Consider the following 22,981-nt stretch of genomic DNA (forward strand, 5'->3'; position numbering starts at 1 on the left):
AACAGCATCCAAGCTAACTGGCTAACATTGGCTAGCTTGCTATTTACTTTCAGACACAAAATTGGGATTATGGTTCATTTTTTACCTCTGGATAACATGAAAACAGCCTAACCAGCTCTGCTGGCAACAATTTAATTATGCTTTTTTGCCGACGTTTACTGACACCGGCCATATTCAACGGGTGTTGTGCGTTCGTAAATTAATCAGTTATTCTGCACTCTGGCATACTCAGACTGAATTTACGAACGCACCCGAAATGATTACTTGCATTATGGAGTCTTTGTTAAGACATGTAGCTAGCTAGCTAGGTAAACAATGAACCTATCTAGGTAAACAATGTGTAAAATCATACACGTCACATAATGTTAGCTAGCGAGCCAGCCAGCTAACGTTAGCTAGCTAAACAATGAACCATAGTGCCAACTCATGATGTTACAACCCTGCATGAATCAGCTGGTAGCTAACCAACCAGGTTCAATGTTAGCAAGCAAATGGCTCTGATATATGAATAATAAGATCACACACGTAACATTAGCTAGCGAGCCAGCCCGCTAACCTCCATCTCTTTAGCTATCATACTCTAATTCAACTGATTTCAAAACTGGATCTTCCAGAAAGTGGGGTGCAACACTTATGCAGCTCCACTACACGATGCATAAAAAAAAAGCTGCGTTAGACAGGATTACCTACCCATTATGACCAGCTCAAATAGACAGAAGCCTTCTATATGGCAGACCAATCAGAACTCCTATCTCGGCATGTCCAGCCCACACATTATCTCAGCCAATCATGGATAGTGTATGTATTTTTCTGTGGCTTAACCAACTAGGCTCGTAATTTAACCATTTTATTCGTATTTACAGATGGAAAACAAGTTTGTTATTAAGGTACATGAAAGTTCACATGTTCCAGAAGGCATTTCTGCCCAAAAAACGCATTTTGATTTAAAAAAATAAAGTTTACGTTCAAATGGCTCTCCTGTGAAGTAGTGACCCGCAACATATGCCTAGTTTCCTGAAAAGAGTCACAATTTGGCATGAGGGTCTACTATACAAATTGATGGAAAGTGGCATTGTGGGGAAACAAACAACATTATAAAATCCATGTACACAAACAACAAGTGTGTGGTTAAAATTGACAAAAAAACACACACATTTCTTTCCACAGGGCCGTGGGGTGAGACAGGGATGCAGTTTAAGCCCCACCCTCTTCAACATATTTTTTTTATAGGAGTTTACGAGAATACATGAGCAATAGGGTTAAGTGCCTTGCTTAGGGCACATCAAAGGGAACATGCCAACGTACCACTGCCGCCCCACATATATATCAACGAATTGGTGAGGGCACTAGAACACTCTGCAGCACCCGATCTCACCCTACTAGACTGAAGTAAAATGTTTACTGTTTGCAGGTGATCTGGTGCTTCTGTCCCCAACCAAGGAGGGCCTACAGCAGCACCTAGATCTTCTGCACAGATTCTGTCAGACCTGGGCCCTGACAGTAAATCTCAGTAAGACAAAAATAATGGTGTTCCAAAAAAGGCCCAGTTGCCAGGACTACAAATACAAATTCCATCTTGCCCTAGAGCACACAAAAAACGATACATACCTCGGCCTAAACATCAGCGCCACAGGTAACTTCCACAAAGCTGTGAACGATCTGAGAGACAAGGCAAGAAGGGCCTTCTACACCATCAAAAGCAACATAAAATGCGACATACCAATTACGATCTGGCTAAAAATATGTGAATCAGTTATAGAACCCATTGTCTTTCATGGTTGTGAGGTCTGGGGTCCGCTCACCAACCAAGAATTCACAAAATGGGACAAACACCAAATTGAGACTCTGCATGCAGAATTCGGCAAAAATATCCTCTGTGTACAACGTAAAACACCAAATAATGCATGCAGAGCAGAATTAGGCCGATACCCACTAATTATCAAAATAAAATAAAAAGCAATTAAATTCTACAACACACATAAAAGAAAGTGATTCCCAAACCTTCCATAACAAAGCCATCACCTACAGAGAGATGAACCTGGAGAAGAGCGGATGCTGGGGCTCTGACAAACAAAACAGACCCCAGAGAGCCCAGGACAGAAAAATAACCCAACCAATCATGAGAAAACAAAAAGATAATTACTTGACACATTGGAAAGAATTAACAAAAAAACAGAGCAAACTAGAATGCTATTTTGCCCTAAACAGAAAGTACACAGTGGCAGAATACCTGACCACTGTGACTGACACAAAATTAAGGAAAGTTTTGACTATGTACAGACTCCGCCGGCTCTCAAGAGAAGAAATGAGGTGGAAACTGAGCTGCACTTCCTTACCTCCTGCCAAATGTATGACCATATTAGAGACACATATTTCCCTCAGATTACACAGACACAAAGAATTTGAAAACAAACCCAATTTTGATAAACTCCCTTACAATTTTTATATACAGACGCTCTTATCCAGAGCATTTTATTAACTGGCCCCCCGTGGGAATCTACTGGGTGAAATACCACAGAGTGCCATCACAGCAGCAAGATTTGTGACCTGTTGCCACAAGAAAAGGGCAACCAGTGAAGAACAAACACCATTGTAAATACAACCCACATTTATGTTTATTTATTGTCCCTTTTGTATTTTAACTATTTCCACATTGTTACAACACTGTATATAGACATAATATGACAACTGAAATGTCTTTATTATTTTGGAACTTTTGTGAGTGTAATGGTTATTGTTAATTTTGTATTGTTTATTTCACTTTTGTTTACTATCTACTTCACTTGCATTGGCAATGTAAACATAAGCCCTTTGAATTAAATTGAGAGAGAGAGAGAGAGAGAGAGAGAGAGAGAGAGAGAGAGAGAGAGAGAGAGAGAGAGAGAGAGAGAGAGAGAGAGAGAGAGAGAGAGAGAGAGAGAGAGAGAGAGAGAGAGAGAGAGAGAGAGAGAGAGAAGCGAGGCAAAGAGTGAAGTGGAAGCTGAGAGTAGTCTGCAGCATTTACATTGAGCTGGCTGAAGAGAAGAGAGGAGAGAGACTAACCAAGCCAACCATGTAAAGAGTGTACCAGAGAACCAGTGCAGATCCCAATGGAGCATCTCACCAGTAGGACCGTATAAGATCTGATTTGATGGCGGCTTGTATACACTGAGGAGTTGTGTGTGAAGCCAGATGATAAAGTAAGTGCGTGAATGAGTGTGTGTGTGTGTGTGTGTCAGTGTGTGTGTGTTGATCAAGCTCCATGCTGTGAGTGACTATGCGTGTCAGCGGAGCATGAAGAGAACATGCAGCGGTAACAGCGATGTGTGGACAGCAACCTATTCTATCGTGCCACCCTAACATGCGCAGGATGTGTGTAACACTAACAAGCTTCCCCAGACAAAGCCCTGCCGGTGACCAAGTTATTTTAGGTCCCCCTTGCATGGCCCCTTCAACCATGAGTAACACTCTCTCTCTCTCTCTCTCTCTCCCTCTCTCTCTCAAAGGGATAGCTCCTAATACTTCATAGTTTGGCCAACAGTTTAAAACCTCAACCTCATCTGTTGTATAAATCTCGCTTGATGAATTCACAGAATTCTGCCAACAGTATATGGAATATAGACTTATAAACTCAGATTGTAGGCTGCACTCTTCCTTCAAATCTGCAATATGATTTTCCTCTCGGGACCCTGGCTTGCTCTGAGTCCACAACAACTGTCACTCAATGCAACAACAGACACACACAGGGAACTGTCAGGCTTGTGTAACAGACACAAAAAGACAGAGGGAAAGAGAGAAACCGTGGTCTGGGAAACAAGCTGTCAGAAACAAGAAGGTTCTTTTGAGAAAGAGGAGAGGGTTTAAAAGAGGCTTTTTACATAGTAGAGTGGCTAAATTATTAAAGGGGTCTGAAAGAAGGTCAGGATCCTTCCATACTTACATTGTTACTTTCCCTTTTTTCTCTCTCTCTCTCTCTCTCTCTCTCTCTCTCTCTCTCTCTGTCTCTCTCTGTCTCTCTCTGTCTCTCTCTGTCTCTCTCTCTCTCTATCTCGCTCTCTCTGCTTGCTGCTTTCTTGCTGCCAATCTCTCTGGCCAGGGCTTGCTGTCGCCAAGGCAACTGATCACATTTCACATACTTCACTTCAGAGCCTGAGTGGATCACACACACCACATGACCCAGAACAGGAAAATACCTGAGAGAAAGAGACACCACATGACCCAGAACAGGAAAAGACTGAAAGAGAGACACCACATGACCCAGAACAGTAAAATACCTGAGAGAGAGAGACACCACATGACCCAGAAAAGGAAATACCTGAGAGAGAGACACCACATGACCCAGAACAGGAAATACCAGAGAGAGAGAGAGAGAGACACCACATGTCCCAGAACAGGAAAATACCTGAGAGAGAGAGACACCACATGACCCAGAACAGGAAATACCTGAGAGAGAGACACCACATGACCCAGAACAGGAAATACCAGAGAGAGCGAGACACCACATGACCCAGAATAGGAAATACCAGAGACAGAAAGAAACCACATGACCCAGAACAGGAATTACCAGAGAGAGACAAACCACATGACCCAGAACAGGAAATACCAGAGAGAGAAAGACACCACATGACCCAGAACAGGAAATACCAGAGAGAGACAAACCACATGACCCAGAACAGGAAATCCCAGAGAGAGAGAGACACCACATTACCCAGAACAGGAAATACCAGAGAAAGACAAACCAGATTTAATTAAAAAATATATATATTTAACCTTTATTTAACCAGGTAAGCCAGTTGAGAACAAGTTCTCATTTACAACTGCGACCTGGCCAAGATAAAGCAAAGCAGTGCGATAAAAACAACAACAACACAGAGTTACACATGGGGTGAACAAAAACGTACAGTCAATAACACAATAGAAAATCTATATACAGTGTGTGCAAATGTAGTAAGTTATGGAGGTAAGGCAATAAATAGGCCATAGTGCAAAATAATTACAATGTAGTATTAACACTGGAGTGATAGGTACCGTGTAAGTATCCTGGTCCTGGAGGAATCTTTCTAATAGGGCTAATTCAGACCTGGGAAAACCAGGTGAGTGCAATTAACTACCAGGTAGAAATAAAAAACAGAAGTGTTTCGGCCCTCCAGGACCAGGATTGAAGAACCCTGGTGTAAAGGAACAGTCCAGCAGGCATCAGCTGTATAGCTGAGTGATCATAAGGTCCAGTGAACAGCAATAGGTGAGTCCGGGAGCAGTTTGGTGGCTGCTACGGCACAGGCGAGCAGGAGGCACGGCTGTTGATTGCGTGTGCTAACGGGCCGGGGCTAGCAGATGGATCTTTGTGGGCGCCACAACGGGAAGCCTGTTGAAACCACATCAGACGATTACGTCGGCAGACCAGTCGTGATGGATCGGCGGGGCTCCGTGTCAACACTAGGAGGTCCCGTCCAGTTGACAGAGAGGTAGATAGCCGGGAGATGGGCCTGGCTCGAGACTAGCTCAAGGCTAACTGGTGCTTGCTTCGGGACAGTGGTGATTAGCCAACAACAACAACAGCCATTCGGTTGCAGCTAGCTAGTTGTGATGATCCGGTGTTAAGGTCCAGTGATTCAGTGATTCCGGCAGAAAGTCCGATATACTCTGGGTCGATAGCGCGCTGTGCAGACTGTGCAGACTGGCCGATAATTGTCCAGGCTAGAGCTGGTTGGTAGGTAGTGCAGGCCACGGACAATGGTGAAGACCGCTAACGGTGGCTAATAGCAAGTAGCTAGTTAGCTGGCTAGCTGGCTAGTTTCAGCCGGAGGTTCTAGATAAAAAGGTATAAAGAAATAATAGAATCCGTTCCACATTCGGTGAGGCGGGTTGCAGGAAAGTATATTTAGTTAAAGGATGGAAAGTGAGATTGAGAAATATATGCGAAAAAGACAAAAAACTAAAAAAACAGGCTATTTACACGAGGACACTACAGAACACACGACCGCACTGCTATGCCATCTTGAATCCCCCCCCCCAAAAAAATAATATATATATATATATATATATATATAAAAATAAAAAGATGACCCAGAACAGGAAATATCAGAGAGAGACAAACCACATGACCCTGAACAGGAAATACTAGAGAGAGAGAGACAACACATGACTCAGCACAGAAATACCAGAGAGAGAGAGAGCGAGAGAGATAAAGAGAGGGAGTTGGGCAGAAAGATAAAGAGAAAGAAAGATAGGTGGAAAGTGTTCAGTGTTTACAGCCCATAATGGAAACCAGGCTATAGAGTGGTGACTGTAAGCAAAGTCATTCCTACTCCGTATATACTTTAACGCTGTGATGCATTCCTCTTTACCCTCCACCTCCCCTTTCTATCTGTCCCTCTACCTCTATCTCTCTCTCTCTCTCTCCTTCTCTCACATGTGCAGAGGACGCCAGTGTAGTGTTACAATACACAGCCCCTGACTTCAAAACCTATTTATAGAAGTAACTGGGTAAGAAAGTGGAAGAGAGAGGGATAGAGACGGAGAGAGGGGGAGAGCTAGGGTCCCGCATCCTGCAACCAAACAATCATGTCCCGCATTTTATCAACAAATTCAAACACCACTAATTTAGTAAAAACAAGTTGATTTGTCCTGAATTTCAGTCAGCCATTCCAACCTTTCTCTTGCAGTCACATTTTGCATATGTAAAGATATACACTGAGTGTACAAACATTAGGAACACCTTCCTAATATTGAGTTGCATCCCCTTTTGCCCTCAGAACAGGCTCAATTTGTCGGGGCATGAACTCTACAAGGTGTCGAAAGCATTCCACAGGGATGCTGGCCCATGTTGGCTCCAATGCTTCCCACAGTTGTTGTCAAATTGGCTGGATGTCCTTTGGGTGGTGGACCATTCTTGATACACGCGGGAAACTGTTGTGTGAAAAACCCAGCAGTGTTGCAGTTCTTGACTCAGACTGGTGTGCCTGGCACCTACTACCATAACCCGTTCAAAGGCATTTAAATATTTTGTCTTGCCTATTCACCCTCTGAATGGCACACATACACAATCCATGTCTCAATTGTCTTAAGGCTTAAAAATGATTATTTTACCTGTCTCCTCCCCTTCATCTACACCGATTGAAATGGATATAACAGGTGACATCAATAAGGGATCATAGCTTTCACCTGGATTCACCTGGTCAGTCTATGTCATGTAAAGAGTGTGGTAGCCATGGTGATGTTAAACACTTCTCCAGTCATTGTTGATATCTGATATTCTGTGCAGCGCAAGACGAAACGTAAGCCAATGTCATAGGCCTATCATCAACCAATCAAATTACTCAAATCCTTTCTGGCTAAATTCCAGCTAAACCTGGAGAAGACAGTGTGGCCTAACCAAGTGGCCTGTCTGGAAGCACGGTTTCATCTGCTCCTACAGTCTTGCGTCGGTACTGCAATTTAACTGACATCCGGCCCGGAAAGACAACTTCCATAGACGGCCCCATAGAGAAGTCAGATTTGAAAATTCCTAATAAGACACTTCAGCTAAGGTCGATTATTTTTTTAAATCACTCAGCCGAAGATGTAACATTTTATATTCATCCCAATGTCTGCCATGTTTTCGGATGACTTGATGACATCATCACTGCTAGCGCTGCTCCCTGTGTGCAGTGAGTGCTAGTGCACATGTGAAGTTGGGCTGTGTAAACCGGATGCAACCAGGATATAGATGGTCCATGAATCGGCGTATGTGAAAGTGAGTAGATTACGTTGAAAACAATGGTAGGACATCTTGTACGCATTTATTTTATACCTCAGTGGGCCTAACTATTTACAGAAAGCTTCTGAGGAAGAGCTACAAAAGTAAGTAAATCGCCGTATTAGACTGAAATATATAAGGTAATTTCATCAAACTTGTGAGGCTCTTCATGCTTATTGGTTGCTCATTCAACATGTTTGCTGTTACTTCACTCAATCCCATTAAAAAGTCTTCATAACTGTTTAGATTCCCTGAGACCAACCAGAATGTTTCCTTAGTCACATATTCCCAGATAAAACAGCCACACATCCTGCTACTAGTCACTTTCTCCTCATGTCTGCCTACATATACAGTACCAGTCAAAGGTTTGGACACACCTACTCATTCAAGGGTTTTTCTTTATTTTTACAATTTTTCTACATTGTAGAATAATAGTGAAGACATCAAAACTGTAAAATAACACATGGAATCATGTAGTAACCAAAACAGTGTTAAACAAATCAAAATATATTTTACATTTGAGATTCTTCAAATAGCCACCCTTTGCCTTGATGACAGCTTTGCACACTCTTGGCATTCTCTCAACCAGCTTCATGAGATAGTCACCTGGAATGCATTTCAATTAACAGGTGTGCCTTCTTAAAAGTTAATTTCTGGAATGTATTTCTTTCTTAATGCGTTTGAGCCAATCAGTTGTGTTGTGACAAGGTAGGAGGGGTATACAGAAGATAGCACTATTTATTTTGTAAAAGGCCAAGAACAGCTCAAATCAGCAAAGAGAAACAACAGTCCATCATTACTTCAAGACATGAAGGTCAGTCAATATGGAAAATGTTAAGAACTCAATCTGGAACATTTCAAGAACTTTGAAAGTTTCTTCAAGTGCAGTCACAAAAACCATCAAGCGCTATGATGAAACTGGCTCTCATGAGGACTGCCATAGGAATGGAAGACCCAGAGTTACCTCTGCTGCAGAGGATAAGTTCATTAGAGTTACCAGCCTCAGAAATTGCAGCCCAAATAAATGCTTCACAGAGTTCAAGTAACAGACACAACTCAACATCAACTGTTCAGAGGAGACTGTGTGAATCAGGCCTTCATGGTCGAATTGCTGCAAAGAAACCACTACTAAAGGACTCCAATAATAAGAAGAGACTTACTTGGGCCACGAAACACAAGCAACGGACATTAGACCGGTGGAAATGTGTCCTTTGGTCTGGAGTCCAAATTGGAGATTTTTGGTTCCAACCGCCGTGGCTTTGTGAGACACGGTGTGGGTAAACTGATGATTTCCGCTGGTGTATTTCCCACCGTAAAGCATGGAGAAGGAGGTGTTATGGTGTTGGGGGTGCTTTGCTGGTGACCCTGTCTGTGATTTATTTAGAATTCTAGGCACACTTAACCAGCATGTCTACCACAGCATTCTGCAGCGAGACGCCGTCCCATCTGGTTTGGGCTTAGTGGAACTATCATTTGTTTTTATATATAATGTGGTCAAAACTCAACTGCGCACGCCACTAGGCCGAATGTGCTTTGATTGAAACATAATACAGGAAGGCTACATAGTTTGTTAACACCATCTGTTCTAATTTGCTCACGAAACTTTGCTAATTCAAGAAGATCTAAATGCATATTCACATGAATCTGATGGAGATCAAATGATTGGCATGCCGACGCAGTTTGGACATTTCAAAACGTGAAGAATGATCATTGACGATTGACAGTGATGATGGCCTATTTTGAAATAATTAGGTAAGCCTAACTTGCTGTTTGAGGGTATTATGAAATATAAAATGTTCTTGAGACAATATGTGTGGGTATAGGCATACGTAATGATATAATAATGCTATTCAACAGGCTTCATCAACTTAGAGAACGATGACGTAATTTACATTTTTATTGGGCACCGGCACCTAAAACACTTTCACAGCAAAACGAGTGGGAGGGAGATGTGTTTCGGGCTACATTGTCCCCCGAGTGTTCCGCAGAATCATCCTGTTGTCCCGCATTTGGGTATTTAAATGTGTGTGTGTGTGTGTGTGTGTGTGTGTGTGTGTGTGTGTGTGTGTGAGTGAGTAAGTGAGACAGAGAGAAGGATAGGGAAAGAGGCATTATCAAGTCAAAACACCCACAAACTTCATATGATCATGTATATAACGGGCCTAACTATGACACAACACCCAGAAAAGAGCTTGAGATATAACAGGTCCAAAAAAAGACACAACATCCACAGCCCCCATATCACAGACTCAATAAGATAATGCAACACCCAGCCCACTCATCAATTCACACTTGATGACAGACACAGAAAAACACACCACACCTACGGTTCATATCTGTTCAGTAATAAAAGCAGACGCTACACCCAGCCAATGAATCAGGAACACGGCGAGATACAGAGAGACACACAGGGAGGAAAAGGGATCAATGATGATAGCAGATGTAGAAAACACAAGCTTAGGGCCAATAACAATGACCAGTAGCAGACTGGTATCTACGTGGGAGTGACCAATAGCAGATATTGTTCTAAGTGGGAGTGACCAATAGCAGACAGTGTTCTAAATGGAGGTGACCAATAGCATACTGTTATCTAAGTGGGAGTGACCAATAACAGGATGGTGAATCTGAAGTCAAATGTCTACTGTTTGCTGATGATCTGGTGCTTCTGTCACCAACCAAGGAGGGCCTACAGCAGCACCTAGATCTTCTGCACAGATTCTGTCTGACCTGGGCCCTGACAGTAAATCTCAGTAAGACAAAAATTATATGGTGTTCCAAAAAAAGGTCCAGTTGCCAGGACCACAAATACAAATTCCATCTAGACACTGTTTCCCTAGAGCACACAGAAAACGATACATACCTCAGCCTAAACATCAGCGCCACAGGTAACTTCCACAAAGATGTGAACAATCTGAGAGACAAGGCAAGAAGGGCCTTCTACACAATCAAAAGGAACATAAAATTTGACATACCAATTAGGATTTGGCTAAAAGTACTTGAATCAGTTATAGAACCCATTGCCCTTTATGGTTGTGAGGTCTGGGGTCCGCTCACCAACCAATAATTCACAAAATGGGACAAACACCAAATTGAGACTCTGCATGCAGAATTCTGCAAAAACATCCTCCGTGTACAACGTAAAACACCAAATAATGCATGCAGAGCAGAATTAGGCCGATACCCGCTAATTATCAAAATCCAGAAAAGAGCTGTTAAATTCTACAACCACCTAAAAGGAAGCGATTCCCAAACCTTCCATAACAAAGCCATCACCTACAGAGAGATGAACTTGGAGAAGAGTCCCCTAAGCAAGATGGTCCTGGGGCTCTGTTCACAAACACAAACAGACCCCACAGAGCCCCAGGACAGCAACACAATTAGACCCAACCAAATCATGAGAAAACAAAAAGATAATTACTTGACATATTGGAAAGAATTAACAAAAAAAACTGAGCAAACTACAATGCTATTTGGCCCTAAACAGAGAGTACACAGTGGCAGAATACCTGATCACTGTGACTAACCCAAATTAATGAAAGCTTTGACTATGTACAGACTCAGTGAGCATAGTCTTGCTATTGAGAAAGGCCGCCGTAGGCAGACCTGGCTCTCAAAAGAAGACAGGCTATGTGCACACTGCCCACAAAATGAGGTGGAAACTGAGCTGCACTTCCTAAACTCCTGCCAAATGTATGACCATATTAGAGACACATATTTCCCTCAGATTACACAGATCCACAAAGAATTTGAAAAACAAATCCAATGTTGATAAACTACCTTATCTATTGGGTGAAATACCAGTGTTCAATCACAGCAGCAAGATTTGTGACCTGTTGCCACAAGAAAAGGGCAACCAGTGAAGAACAAACACCATTGTAAATACAACCCATATTTATGTTTATTTATTTTCCATTTTTTACTTTAACTATTTGCACATCGTTACAACACTGTATATAGACATAATATGACATCTGACATGTCTTTATTTGTTTGTAACTTTTGTGAGTGTAATGTTTACTGTTAACTTTTGTTTATTATCTATTTCACTTGCTTTGGCAATGTAAATATATGTTTCACATGCCAATAAAGCCCTTTGAATTGAATTGAAATTGAATTGAGAGAGAGAGAGAAATGAGAGAGAGAGAGAGAGAAATGAGAGAGAGAGAGAGAGAGAGAGGGAGAGGGAGAGGAAGAGGGAGAGGGAGAGGGAGAGAGAGAGAGAGAGAGAGAGAGAGAGAGAGAGAGAGAGAGAGAGAGAGAGAGAGAGAGAGAGAGAGAGAGAAAAGAGAGAGAGAGAGAGAGAGAGAGAGAGAGAGAGAGAGAGAGAGAGAGAGAGAGAGAGAGAGAGAGAGAGAGAGAAACCAGAACAGTTTACTTTTTTTAAAGGAGAAAGAGAATCGATATTCCAAACACGGAAGTCTTCAGTCTCGTCTTTGATGCAACTCTTGCGGAACAAAGAGGAGATAAAAGGAGGAGTGAGTGAGAGGAGGATGAGAGGATGAGAGGAGGGAAGGAGGGAAGGAGGGAGGGAGGGAAGGAGGGAAGGAGGGAGGAGGGAGGAGAGGAGACAGATCCCCATTCAGAACACACACTTGGTGCCTGAGAGTATAATAAGGAGTGAAGTGTTACACACACACTTTCACAAACTCTGTTGTCCGTCTACTACGGACCGTCTACTTTTCTTCTTCATTCATTCTCTCTTGCTCAATTCAATTTCAATTCAACTCAAAGGGCTTTATTAGCATGGGAAATATATTTTTACATTGCCAAAGCAAGTGAAATAGATAATAAACAAAAGTGAAATAAACAATAATAAATTAACAGTAAACATTACACTCACAAAAGTTCCAAAAGAATAAAGACATTTCAAATGTCATATTATGTCTATATACAGTGTTGTTCTCTCTCTCTCTCTCTCTCTCTCTCTCTCATTTCTCTCTCTCTCTCTAATTTCTCTCTCTCTCTCTCTCTCTCTCTCTCTCTCTCTCTCGTGTGGAAATCCCTTCCTGATATGTTCTGTGTCCCCATAGGAGAGGGATGTGGTGTGGAAATCACTTCCTGAAATGTTCTCTGTCCCCATAGGAGAGGGCTGGAGTGTGGAAATCACTTCCTGATATGTTCTGTGTCCCCATAGGAGAGGGCTGTGGTGTGGAAATCACTTCCAATATGTTCTGTGTCCCCATAGGAAAGGGCTGTGGTGTGGAAATAATTTCCTGATATGTTCTGTGTCCCCATAGGAGAGGAAAAGGGAAATCCCTTCCTGATATGTTCTGTGTCCCAATAGGAGAGGGCTGTGGTGTGGAAATCACTTCCTGATATGATCTGTGTCCCCATAGGAGAGGGCTGTGGTGTGGAAATCCCTTCCTGATATGTTCTGTGTCCCCATAGGAGAGGGCTGTGGTGTGGAAATCACTTCCTGATATGTTCTGTGTCCACATAGGAGAGGGCTGGAGTGTGGAAATCACTTCCTGATATGTTCTGTGTCCCCATAGGAGAGGGCTGTGGTGTGGAAATCACTTCCTGATATGTTCTGTGTCCCCATAGGTGACGGCTGGGGTGTGGAAATCACTTCCTGATATGTCCTGTGTCCCCATAGGAGAGGGATGTGGTGTGGAAATCACTTCCTGATATGTTCTGTGTCCCCATAGGAGAGGGCTGGAGTGTGGAAATCACTTCCTGATATGTCCTGTGTCCCCATAGGAGAGGGCTGTGGTGTGGAAATCACTTCCTGATATGATCTGTGTCCCCATAGGAGAGGGCTGTGGTGTGGAAATCACTTCCTGATATGTTCTGTGTCCCCATAGGAGAGGGCTGGAGTGTGGAAATCACTTCCTGATATGTTCTGTGTCCCAATAGGAGAGGGCTGTGGTGTGGAAATCACTTCCTGATATGTTCTGTGTCCCCATAGGAGAGGGCTGTGGTATGGAAAGTGATTCCACTGGGATATTCAGCCCAAATATTCATCAGTGCTCCTCTCTTCTTTATTCTCTCTATGATTATTTGCTCAAAGCTGAGAGAGAGTGTGTGTGTGTGTGTGTGTGTGTCCATTGTATGTAGTTATTGCTGAGAGCAGCCTGGTAGGCTGAATAGTCCCTCTGGCTGGCACTGCTAACTCCTAGATCTGTAGTGATACAGCAGAGGCATGGGCACGCGACACACACACGTCACACACAGAGACACACACACACACGTCACACACAGAGACACACACACACAGCGACACACACACGACACACACACACAGCGACACACACACACAGCGACACACACAGAGACACACACACACACTGCGACACACACAGAGACACACACACACAGCGACACACACAGAGACGCACACACACACTGACACACACAGCGACACACACACACACAGCGACACACACACGTCACACACAGAGACACACACACACAGCGACACACACAGAGACACACACACACACTGACACACACAGCGACACACACACACACAGCGACACACACACGTCACACACAGAGACACACACACACACGTCACACACAAACCGACACACACACACAGCGACACACACAGAGACACACACACACACTGACACACACAGCGACACACACACACAGCGACACACACAGAGACACACACACACACGTCACACACAAACCGACACACACACACAGCGACACACACAGAGACACACATACACACACTGACACACACAGCGACACAACCACACCGACACACACACACACACACACTCTGACAAAAACACACACCGACACACACATACACCAGCACACACACACCGACACACACACACACTCACACACACACCGACACAAACACACACTCTGTGCCATACTTCCTTCTATAATGATTCTCTGCATCATTCAATAAAAGTAGAAACATGAAAACAGCCTCACATGCACAAATGCACACACACACACACACACACACACACACAAACAGACACACATACACTAACACACACCCAAACACACACACAAACACACACACACACACAAACAGACACACACAAATACACAAACACACGCACACACACACAAACACACATGAGTTTGTGTGCTTGCTGGTGTCTGTTCAATTTCAAGTTTTATTTCAAGTTGTGTGTGTTTGTGTGTGTGTTTGTGTGTGGGTGCGCGCGCACGTGGGCCTGCAGTTCAACTTGTGTTTCGTTTGCTGCTCTCGACAGCTGTTCCTCCCACACACACTACCTGCCGATACAGGTGCACTATCCCTCCCTCCCTCCCTCCACAGGTAATACCACAGCAGCAGAGTTGATACTGAACACCAAACACTCCTCCCTCTGAGTGCTAGTCAGTATCATTGGTGTGGCGAGGCTGTCTGTCAGCTGTCTAATGAATGCATGAACATCCAGTAACTTGCAGGAGCAGGAGACCGAGCGAGAGAGGGAGAGATAGACAGAGCGAGAGCGAGAGCGAGAGCGAGAGCGAGAGAGAGAGAGAGAGAGAGAGAGAGAGAGAGAGAGAGAGAGAGAGAGAGAGAGAGAGAGAGAGAGAGAGAGAGAGAGAGAGAGAGAGAGAGAGAGAGAGAGAGAGAGAGAGAGAGAGAGAGAGCGAGAGCGAGAGCGAGAGAGAGAGTGGAGGATTAGAGGAAGTATGAGAGGTAGAACAATTGAGAGAGAGGATTATAATTAATACATCTCTCCAAGTATAATGGTATAATCTAGAAGATTAATAATTTTATCTCAAACTCTCATTGCCCTCTCCTCCATGACATAAAAGATTGGGGAAGATGTCTACCAACATTTCGCAACCATAGCAACAATACTTCTGGTGGCCAGCGCTAACATTTACCATGGCAACTTCCAGAAGGTGAAGCTCCATGATTGAGTCCAGTTAACTGACTGGGGGATTGAGTCCAGTTAACTGACTGATGGATTGAGCCCATTTACTGACTGATGGATTGAGCCCAGTTAACTGACTGGTGGATTGAGTCCAGTTAACTGACTGATGGTTAAACCCAGTTACAGACTGATGGATTGAGCCCAGTTAACTGACTGGGGATTTTGAGGCCAGTTAACTGACTGGGGGATTGAGCCCAGTTACTGACTGAGGGATTGAGCCCAGTTAACTGACTGAGGGATTGAGTCCAGTTAACTGACTGGGGGGTTGAGTCCAGTTAACTGACTGGGGGATTGATTCCAGTTAACTGACTGGGGGATTGAGTCCAGTTAACTAACTGAAGGATTGAGTCCAGTTAACTGACTGGGGGATTGAGTCCAGTTAACTGACTGAAGGATTGAGTCCAGTTAACTGACTGGGGGGTTGAGTCCAGTTACCTGACTGGGGGTTTGAGTCCAGTTAACTGACTGGGGAATTGATTCCAGTTAACTGACTGAGGGATTGAGTCCAGTTAACTGACTGGGGGATTGAGTCCAGTTAACTGACTGGGGAATTGAGTCCAGTTAACTGACTGGGGGATTGATCCCAGTTAACTGACTGGGGGATTGAGGCCAGTTAACTGACTGAAGGCTTGAGTCCAGTTAACTGACTGAAGGATTGAGTTCAGTTAACTGACTGGGGGATTTGGGTCCAGTTAACTGACTGGGGGATTTGGGTCCAGTTAACTGACTGGGGGGTTGAGTCCAGTTAACTGACTGGGGGATTGAGTCCAGTTAACTGACTGGAGGATTGAGTCCAGTTAACTGACTGGAGGATTGAGTCCAGTTAACTGACAATAAGGAGCTCAACACCAAGACAATGGTCTTTGTCCAAAATGGTGCCCTGTTCCCTATGTAGTGTCCTACTTTTGGCCAGAGCCATATATGATAGAAAATAGGGTGCCATTTCAGATGTGTCCATCCTTCTGATATTCTATAGCACAGTACCACAGCCACAGCCTCAGTGGAACACTTCAATAAAATACCCTTTTCATTTAATCCCTTTTTCGTTTCAGTTTTCTCAACACTCCTGGAAAGAGATATATTAATCCTCTTTAGGATAAAACAATGTTTCCCTCTGTCACGCCCTGACTCAGGGGACTCTTATTTGTTGAGTCAGGGTGTGATTTTCTATGTGGTGTATATCTATGTTTATATTCTAGTATGTGTATTTCTATGTTGGCCGGTGTGGTTCCCAATCAGAGGCAGCTGTCGCTCGTTGTCTCTGATTGGGGTTCATACTTAGGCAGCCTATTGGCACTCGTTAAGTTGTGGGATCTTGTTCCGTGTGAGGTTTGTTGTGTGTTACCTTTGGACGTCACGTTTCGTTGGTTTATTGTTTTGTCGTTGTTTATTAAGTTTATAATAAACATGTATGCATATCACGCTGCACCTTGGTCTGACCCGTCTATGAACGAACGTGACACCCTCTTTCAAAACTCTTCTCTCCCTGATTTTGTCCACTTTTCCCTCTCTGTTTTTCCCTCCTTCCCTCCATCTCTGTTTTTCCCTCCTTCCCTCCCTCTCTGTTTTTCCCTCCTTCCCTCCCTCTCTGTTTTCCCCTCCTTCCCTCCCTCTCTGTTTTTCCCTCTTTCCCTCCCTCTCTGTTTTCCCCTCCTTCCCTCCCTCTCTGTTTTTCTGTGGCTTCACAATAGCCATATTAAGGTCTGTTCTCTGTGCATTGCCATGTGCAGTAGCAGGGTAGCGGGAGCTTGCAATACTGGTCCACTGGTCAAGTGGCAAAGGAACAATGGCGACTTCTACACCAAACCCCTTCTCAATACCCAGAGCCACAGGAAGAGAGGGAGGAGAGAAGAGGAAGATCCATTCCATAGGATTACAGTAGAGCACGAAAGAAAGACAAGAAAGAGAGGGAAGAAGCAGCTGAGCTGAAGGGATGTTACCAGAAATCCCTCTATAACCCCCCCAAAACAAAAAAAATAAAATGTCTGAATGAAAGAAAGAGAGAGAAGGGAGGACACAAAGAGGCATCTGCCTGGAGACTAAGATACATTCTGTTTTATTACAGCAGAACCAATACTAGAGCTATACAGGGTGAGTTAAAGCTATTTTCATATATCCAGGTACCTGGAGGGAGGTTTCAGTCCACTCCGGTGTGCACTAAGGGGGTGAGGGGTGAGGAGGGGTGAGGAGGGGACACTGAAGAGAGAGGGAGTGAGAAAAGGTATAATATTAAAGTCTGTGTGACGGTACCTTGTAAGAGGACTCCTCCATTTTTTCTGAAGAAGGGACTCCCTGGCCATATCGGATGACTGGACATGCTGCAGAAAGAGAGAGAGATAAAGACAGAAGGCATGAGTAAAGCATGACCCCCAAACAAGTTATAACCTATCCCAAGGAGTGACCAATAATGACTAGTTATAGCTGCTACCTCCATCAAATGACAGCCCTGTAGAAGCATTTCTCCAATCTAGATACAACACATAGCAAGGGGGTTTCAACAGGTCAATTACACTGGGGAACGTGGTCTTCTAACCACATGAGCAGTCATCGAAACACGCACACACGAACTCGCACAGACACCACTTTGCTCTGAGAGGGTGTGTGGGTTATCAGTCTCCTAATACCTTTATCTCCACAGTGGGAGAATCAGGACTCAGCTCTCTGTTCTACTCCCTCTATCATTTTTCCTATAGTATCCCTCTCTCTCTGTCTCTCGCTTTGTAACCTCTCTCTCCATCTCTCTATCTCATTCGAATGTCTCTCTTTATCTCCCTCTCCCTTAATACTCGTTTCTCTCTCTCTCTCTCTCTCTCTCTCTCTCTCGCTCTCTCGCTCTCTCTCTCTCAATTCAATTTAAGGGGCTTTATTGGCATGGGAAACATATGTTAACATTACCAAAGCAAGTGAAATAGATAATAAACAAAAGTGAAATAAACAATAAAAGAATTAACAGTAAACATTACACTCACAAAATGTTTAAAGAATATAAACATTTCAAATGTTATATTATTTGCAATGTTGTAACAATGTGCAAATAGTTGAAGAACGAAGGGGGAAATAAATAAATATAGGTTGTAAATTATTTACAACGGTGTTTGTGCTCTACTGGTTGCCCTTTTCTTGTGGCAACAGGTCACAAATCTTGCTGCTGTGATGGCACACTGTGGTATTTCACCCAATAGATAAGGTAGTTTATCAACATTGGATTTGTTTTCAAATTCTTTGTGGATCTGTGTAATCTGAGGGAAATATGTGTCTCTAATATGGTCATACATTTGGCAGGAGGTTAGGAAGTGCAGCTCAGTTTCCACCTCATTTTGTGGGCAGTGTGCACATAGCCTGTCTTCTCTTGAGAGCCAGGTCTACCTACGGCGGCCTTTCTCAATAGCAAGGCTATGCTCACTGAGTCTGTACATAGTCAAAGCTTTTCTTAATTTTGGGTCAGTCACAGTGGTCAGGTATTCTGCCAATGTGTACTCTCTGTTTAGGGCCAAATAACAATCCAGTTTGCTCTGGGTTTTTTTGTTGATTCTTTCCAATGTGTTAAGTAATTATATTTTTGTTTTCTCATGTTTTGGTTGGGTATAATTGTTTTCCTGTCCTGGGACTCTGTGGGGTCAGATTGTGTTTGTGAGTCCCAGTATCAGCTGAATGAGGGTACTCTTCTCCAGGTTCATCTCTCTGTAGGTTAGGGCTTTGTTATGGAAGGTTTGAGAATAACTTCCTTTTAGGTGGTTGTAGAAATTAAATGCTATTTTCTAGATTTTGAATATTATCGATAATCGTCCTAATTCTGCTCTGCATGCATTATTTGGTGTTTTACGTTGTACATGGAGGATGTTTTTGTAGAATTCTGCATGCAGAGTCTCAATTTTGTGTTTGTCCCATTTTGTGAATTATTGGTTGGTGAGTGGACCCCAGAACTCACAACCATGGAGGGTAATGGGTTCTATAACTGATTCAAGTATTTTTAGCCAGATCCTAATTGGTATGTCAAATTTTATGTTCCTTTTGATGGCATAGAAGACCCTTCTTGCCTTGTCTCTCAGATCGTTCACAGCTTTGTGGAAGTTACCTGTGGCGCTGATGTTTAGGCCGAGGTATGTATAGTTTTTTGTGTGCTCTAGGGCAATGGTGTCTAGATGGAATTTGTATTTGTGGTCCTGGCAACTGAACCTTTTTTGGAACACAATTATCTTTGTCTTAATGACATTTACTGTCAGGGCCCAGGTCTGAGAGAATCTGTGCTGAAGATCTAGGTGCTGCTGTAAGCCCTCCTTGGTTGGGGACAGAAGCACCAGATCATCAGCAAACAGTAGACAGTTGACTTCAGATTCTAGTAGCGTGAGACCGGGTGCTGCAGACTGTTCTAGTGCCCTCGCCAATTTGTTGATATATAATTTATGTTGAAGTGGGTGGGGCTCAAGCTGCATCCCTGTCTCACCCCACGGCCCGAGGAAATTCTAACCACACAGTTGCCCTCCATCTTCTCACACAGATAGGGACACACACACACACACACACACACACACACAAACACACACAGGCACACACTCCAGACTCCCACACTCTCAAACACACAAAGGCACACGCACACACACTCACACACACACAGCAGATAGCAGTGACACAGCTAGTCTGTCTCCTGCCACGCTTCATGTTAATCTGCTTACTCCATATTAACTAATTGAGGTGTAGAACAAACAGTGGAGCAGGAAAGGAAATGGCTTGCAGCATGGCTGTCTGCATAGACAGTATAGCCCAAAAACTGTGTGTGTGTGTGTGTGTGCGTGTGTGAGTGTCTTTATGTGTGTGTGCATCACCAGCTTAGACACGCACTTGATGAGTTGCCATTGAAATCAACACGTCTAATTTTGCCTGAGAAAGAGATGCCCCCATCTCATTTAAACGACGGAGAGCGAAGGAGGAGAGAAACGACGTGTTCAACAGGAACCTTAATCAAGCACAGAGCGACCTGCTCCTCTATCACTTGGTCTGACCTGACAATTTGGGATAATTTAGTTGAGGAGAGGAGAGGAGAGGAGAGGAGAGGAGAGGAGGGTAAAGAGAGGAGAGGAGAGGAGAGGAGAGGAGAGGAGAGGAGAGGAGAGGAGAGGAGAGGAGAGGAGAGGAGAGGGAGAGGAGAGGAGAGGAGAGGAGAGGAGGGGAGGGGAGGGAGGGGAGGGGAGAGGAGAGGAGAGGAGAGGAGAGGAGAGGAGAGGAGAGGAGAGGAGAGGAGAGGAGAGGGCCATCACCATATCTGCTCTTCATACGGAGACTTTCAATTAGCACTGTCGGAACGCTGACACACACACACATACACATATAAGCAAGCACGCACTCACTGAGCCAAACAGGCACACACAGACACACAGTCACAAACACACACGCATACAAACACACAGGCCACACCACGAACACACACACACACAAACACACATACACACATATTTGTTGACGGATGATTAAATCATATTTCAGTCTCTCTCACCAGGAGCCTTATGCCTAACAGTCTCATTAGCATATCAGTCGCCTGGCAACCGAAACAACATCGTCAACTTCCTTTTTCCTGTGTTGGTATTCATGTCTTAGTTTGGAGACATCCAGCTTCAAAACACCACTCTGGATCACAGTCAAATCAATAGCCGGGCGAACGCCAGCCAACTTTCTCCTCTTGAATGTGATATCATTTTTACCATTTAAAGAGATGAGAGCTCACTAAGTAATTCATTGAGATATTCCAAGCTCGTTTTGACTGGTATAAAACCAACTCTTTATGCTCCATCTATGAAATAAATATGAAATAAATTCTCTATACATGAAATCACTAGTTGTGAAGGCAGGCAGTTGTAGGGAAAGCAGAAAAGTGCAATTTGTCATGAAGCTGACATCTTTAGGGCTGTAATGTATGTGCATAGTGTATTATTATTTTTGTTTTATATTTTTTAATTTTATTTAACCTTTATTTAACCAGGTAAGCCAGTTGAGAACAAGTTCTCATTTACAACTGCGACCTGGCCAAGATAAAGCAAAGCAGTGCGATAAAAACAACAACAGAGTTACATATGGGGTAAAACAAAACATAAAGTCAAAAATACCACAGAAAATATATATACAGTGTGTGCAAATGTAGTAAGTTATGGAGGTAAGGCAATAAATAGGCCATAGTGCAAAATAATTACAATTAGTATTAACACTGGAATGATAGATGCAAGAGATGATGTGCAAATAGAGATACTGGGGTGCAAATTAGCAAAATAAATAACAATATGGGGATGAGGTAGTTGAGTGGGCTAATTTCAAAAGGGCTGTGTACAGGTGCAGTGATCGGTAAGGTGCTCTGACAACTGATGCTTAAATTTAGTAAGGTAGATAAGAGTCTCCAGCTTCAGAGATTTTTGCAGTTCGTTCCAGTCATTGGCAGCAGAGAACTGGAAGGAATGGCGGCCAAAGGAGGTGTTGGCTTTGGGGATGACCAGTGAGATATACCTGCTGGAGCGCATACTACGGGTGGGTGTTGCTATGGTGACCAATGAGCTAAGATAAGGCGGGGATTTGCCTAGCAGTGATTTATAGATGGCCTGGAGCCAGTGGGTTTGGCGACGAATATGTAGTGAGGACCAGCCAACAAGAGCGTACAGGTCACAGTGGTGGGTAGTATATGGGGCTTTGGTGACAAAACGGATGGCACTGTGATAGACTACATCCAATTTGCTGAGTAGAGTGTTGGAAGCTAATTTGTAAATGACATCGCCGAAGTCAAGGATCGGTAGGATAGTCCGTTTTACGAGGGCATGTTTGGCAGCATGAGTGAAGGAGGATTTGTTGCGAAATAGGAAGCCGATTCTAGATTTCACTTTGGATTGGAGATGCCTACATTACACAGTAACATAGTGTATTATAAGCCTACATTATACAGTAACATAGTGTATTATAAGCCTACATTATACAGTAACATAGTGTATTATAAGCCTACATTATACAGTAACATAATATATTATAAGCCTACATTATACAGTAACATAGTGTATTATAAGCCTACATTATACAGTAACATAATGTAGTATAAGCCTGCATTATACAGTAACATAGTGTATTATAAGCCTACATTATACAGTAACATAATGTAGTATAAGCCTGCATTATACAGTAACATAGTGTATTATAAGCCTACATTATACAGTAACATAGTGTATTATAAGCCTACATTATACAGTAACATAGTGTATTATAAGCCTACATTATACAGTAACATAGTTTAAAGTTTAAAAGTTTAAAAAGCGCCTTTGTTTTCCTAAAAAGCTGAGTCTCTCACAGTCACAGCACCCTACTTTCCCCTGCGCTTGAAATAGAGAGGGCTCTGTTGGCTGGGCGAAGTGTGTGTGTGTGTGTGCGTGCATGT

At 43.4% G+C, this 22,981-nt stretch overlaps 1 protein-coding gene across 2 annotated transcripts in view; it reads right to left on the bottom strand.

The window, feature by feature from the left end:
- Positions 1-22,981, bottom strand: part of LOC123482222 (forkhead box protein N3-like) — a 126,546-nt gene that overhangs the window by 23,311 nt on the left and 80,254 nt on the right. For both annotated transcript variants that reach the window (XM_045209088.1, XM_045209087.1), the window contains exon 4: positions 17,830-17,897. In XM_045209088.1, the coding sequence (XP_045065023.1) occupies positions 17,830-17,897 (68 nt within the window). The remainder of the gene's footprint in view (positions 1-17,829; positions 17,898-22,981) is intronic.

This window comes from Coregonus clupeaformis, chromosome 29, assembly GCF_020615455.1.
Source record: "Coregonus clupeaformis isolate EN_2021a chromosome 29, ASM2061545v1, whole genome shotgun sequence".
NCBI classification, from domain to species: Eukaryota; Metazoa; Chordata; class Actinopteri; order Salmoniformes; family Salmonidae; genus Coregonus; species Coregonus clupeaformis.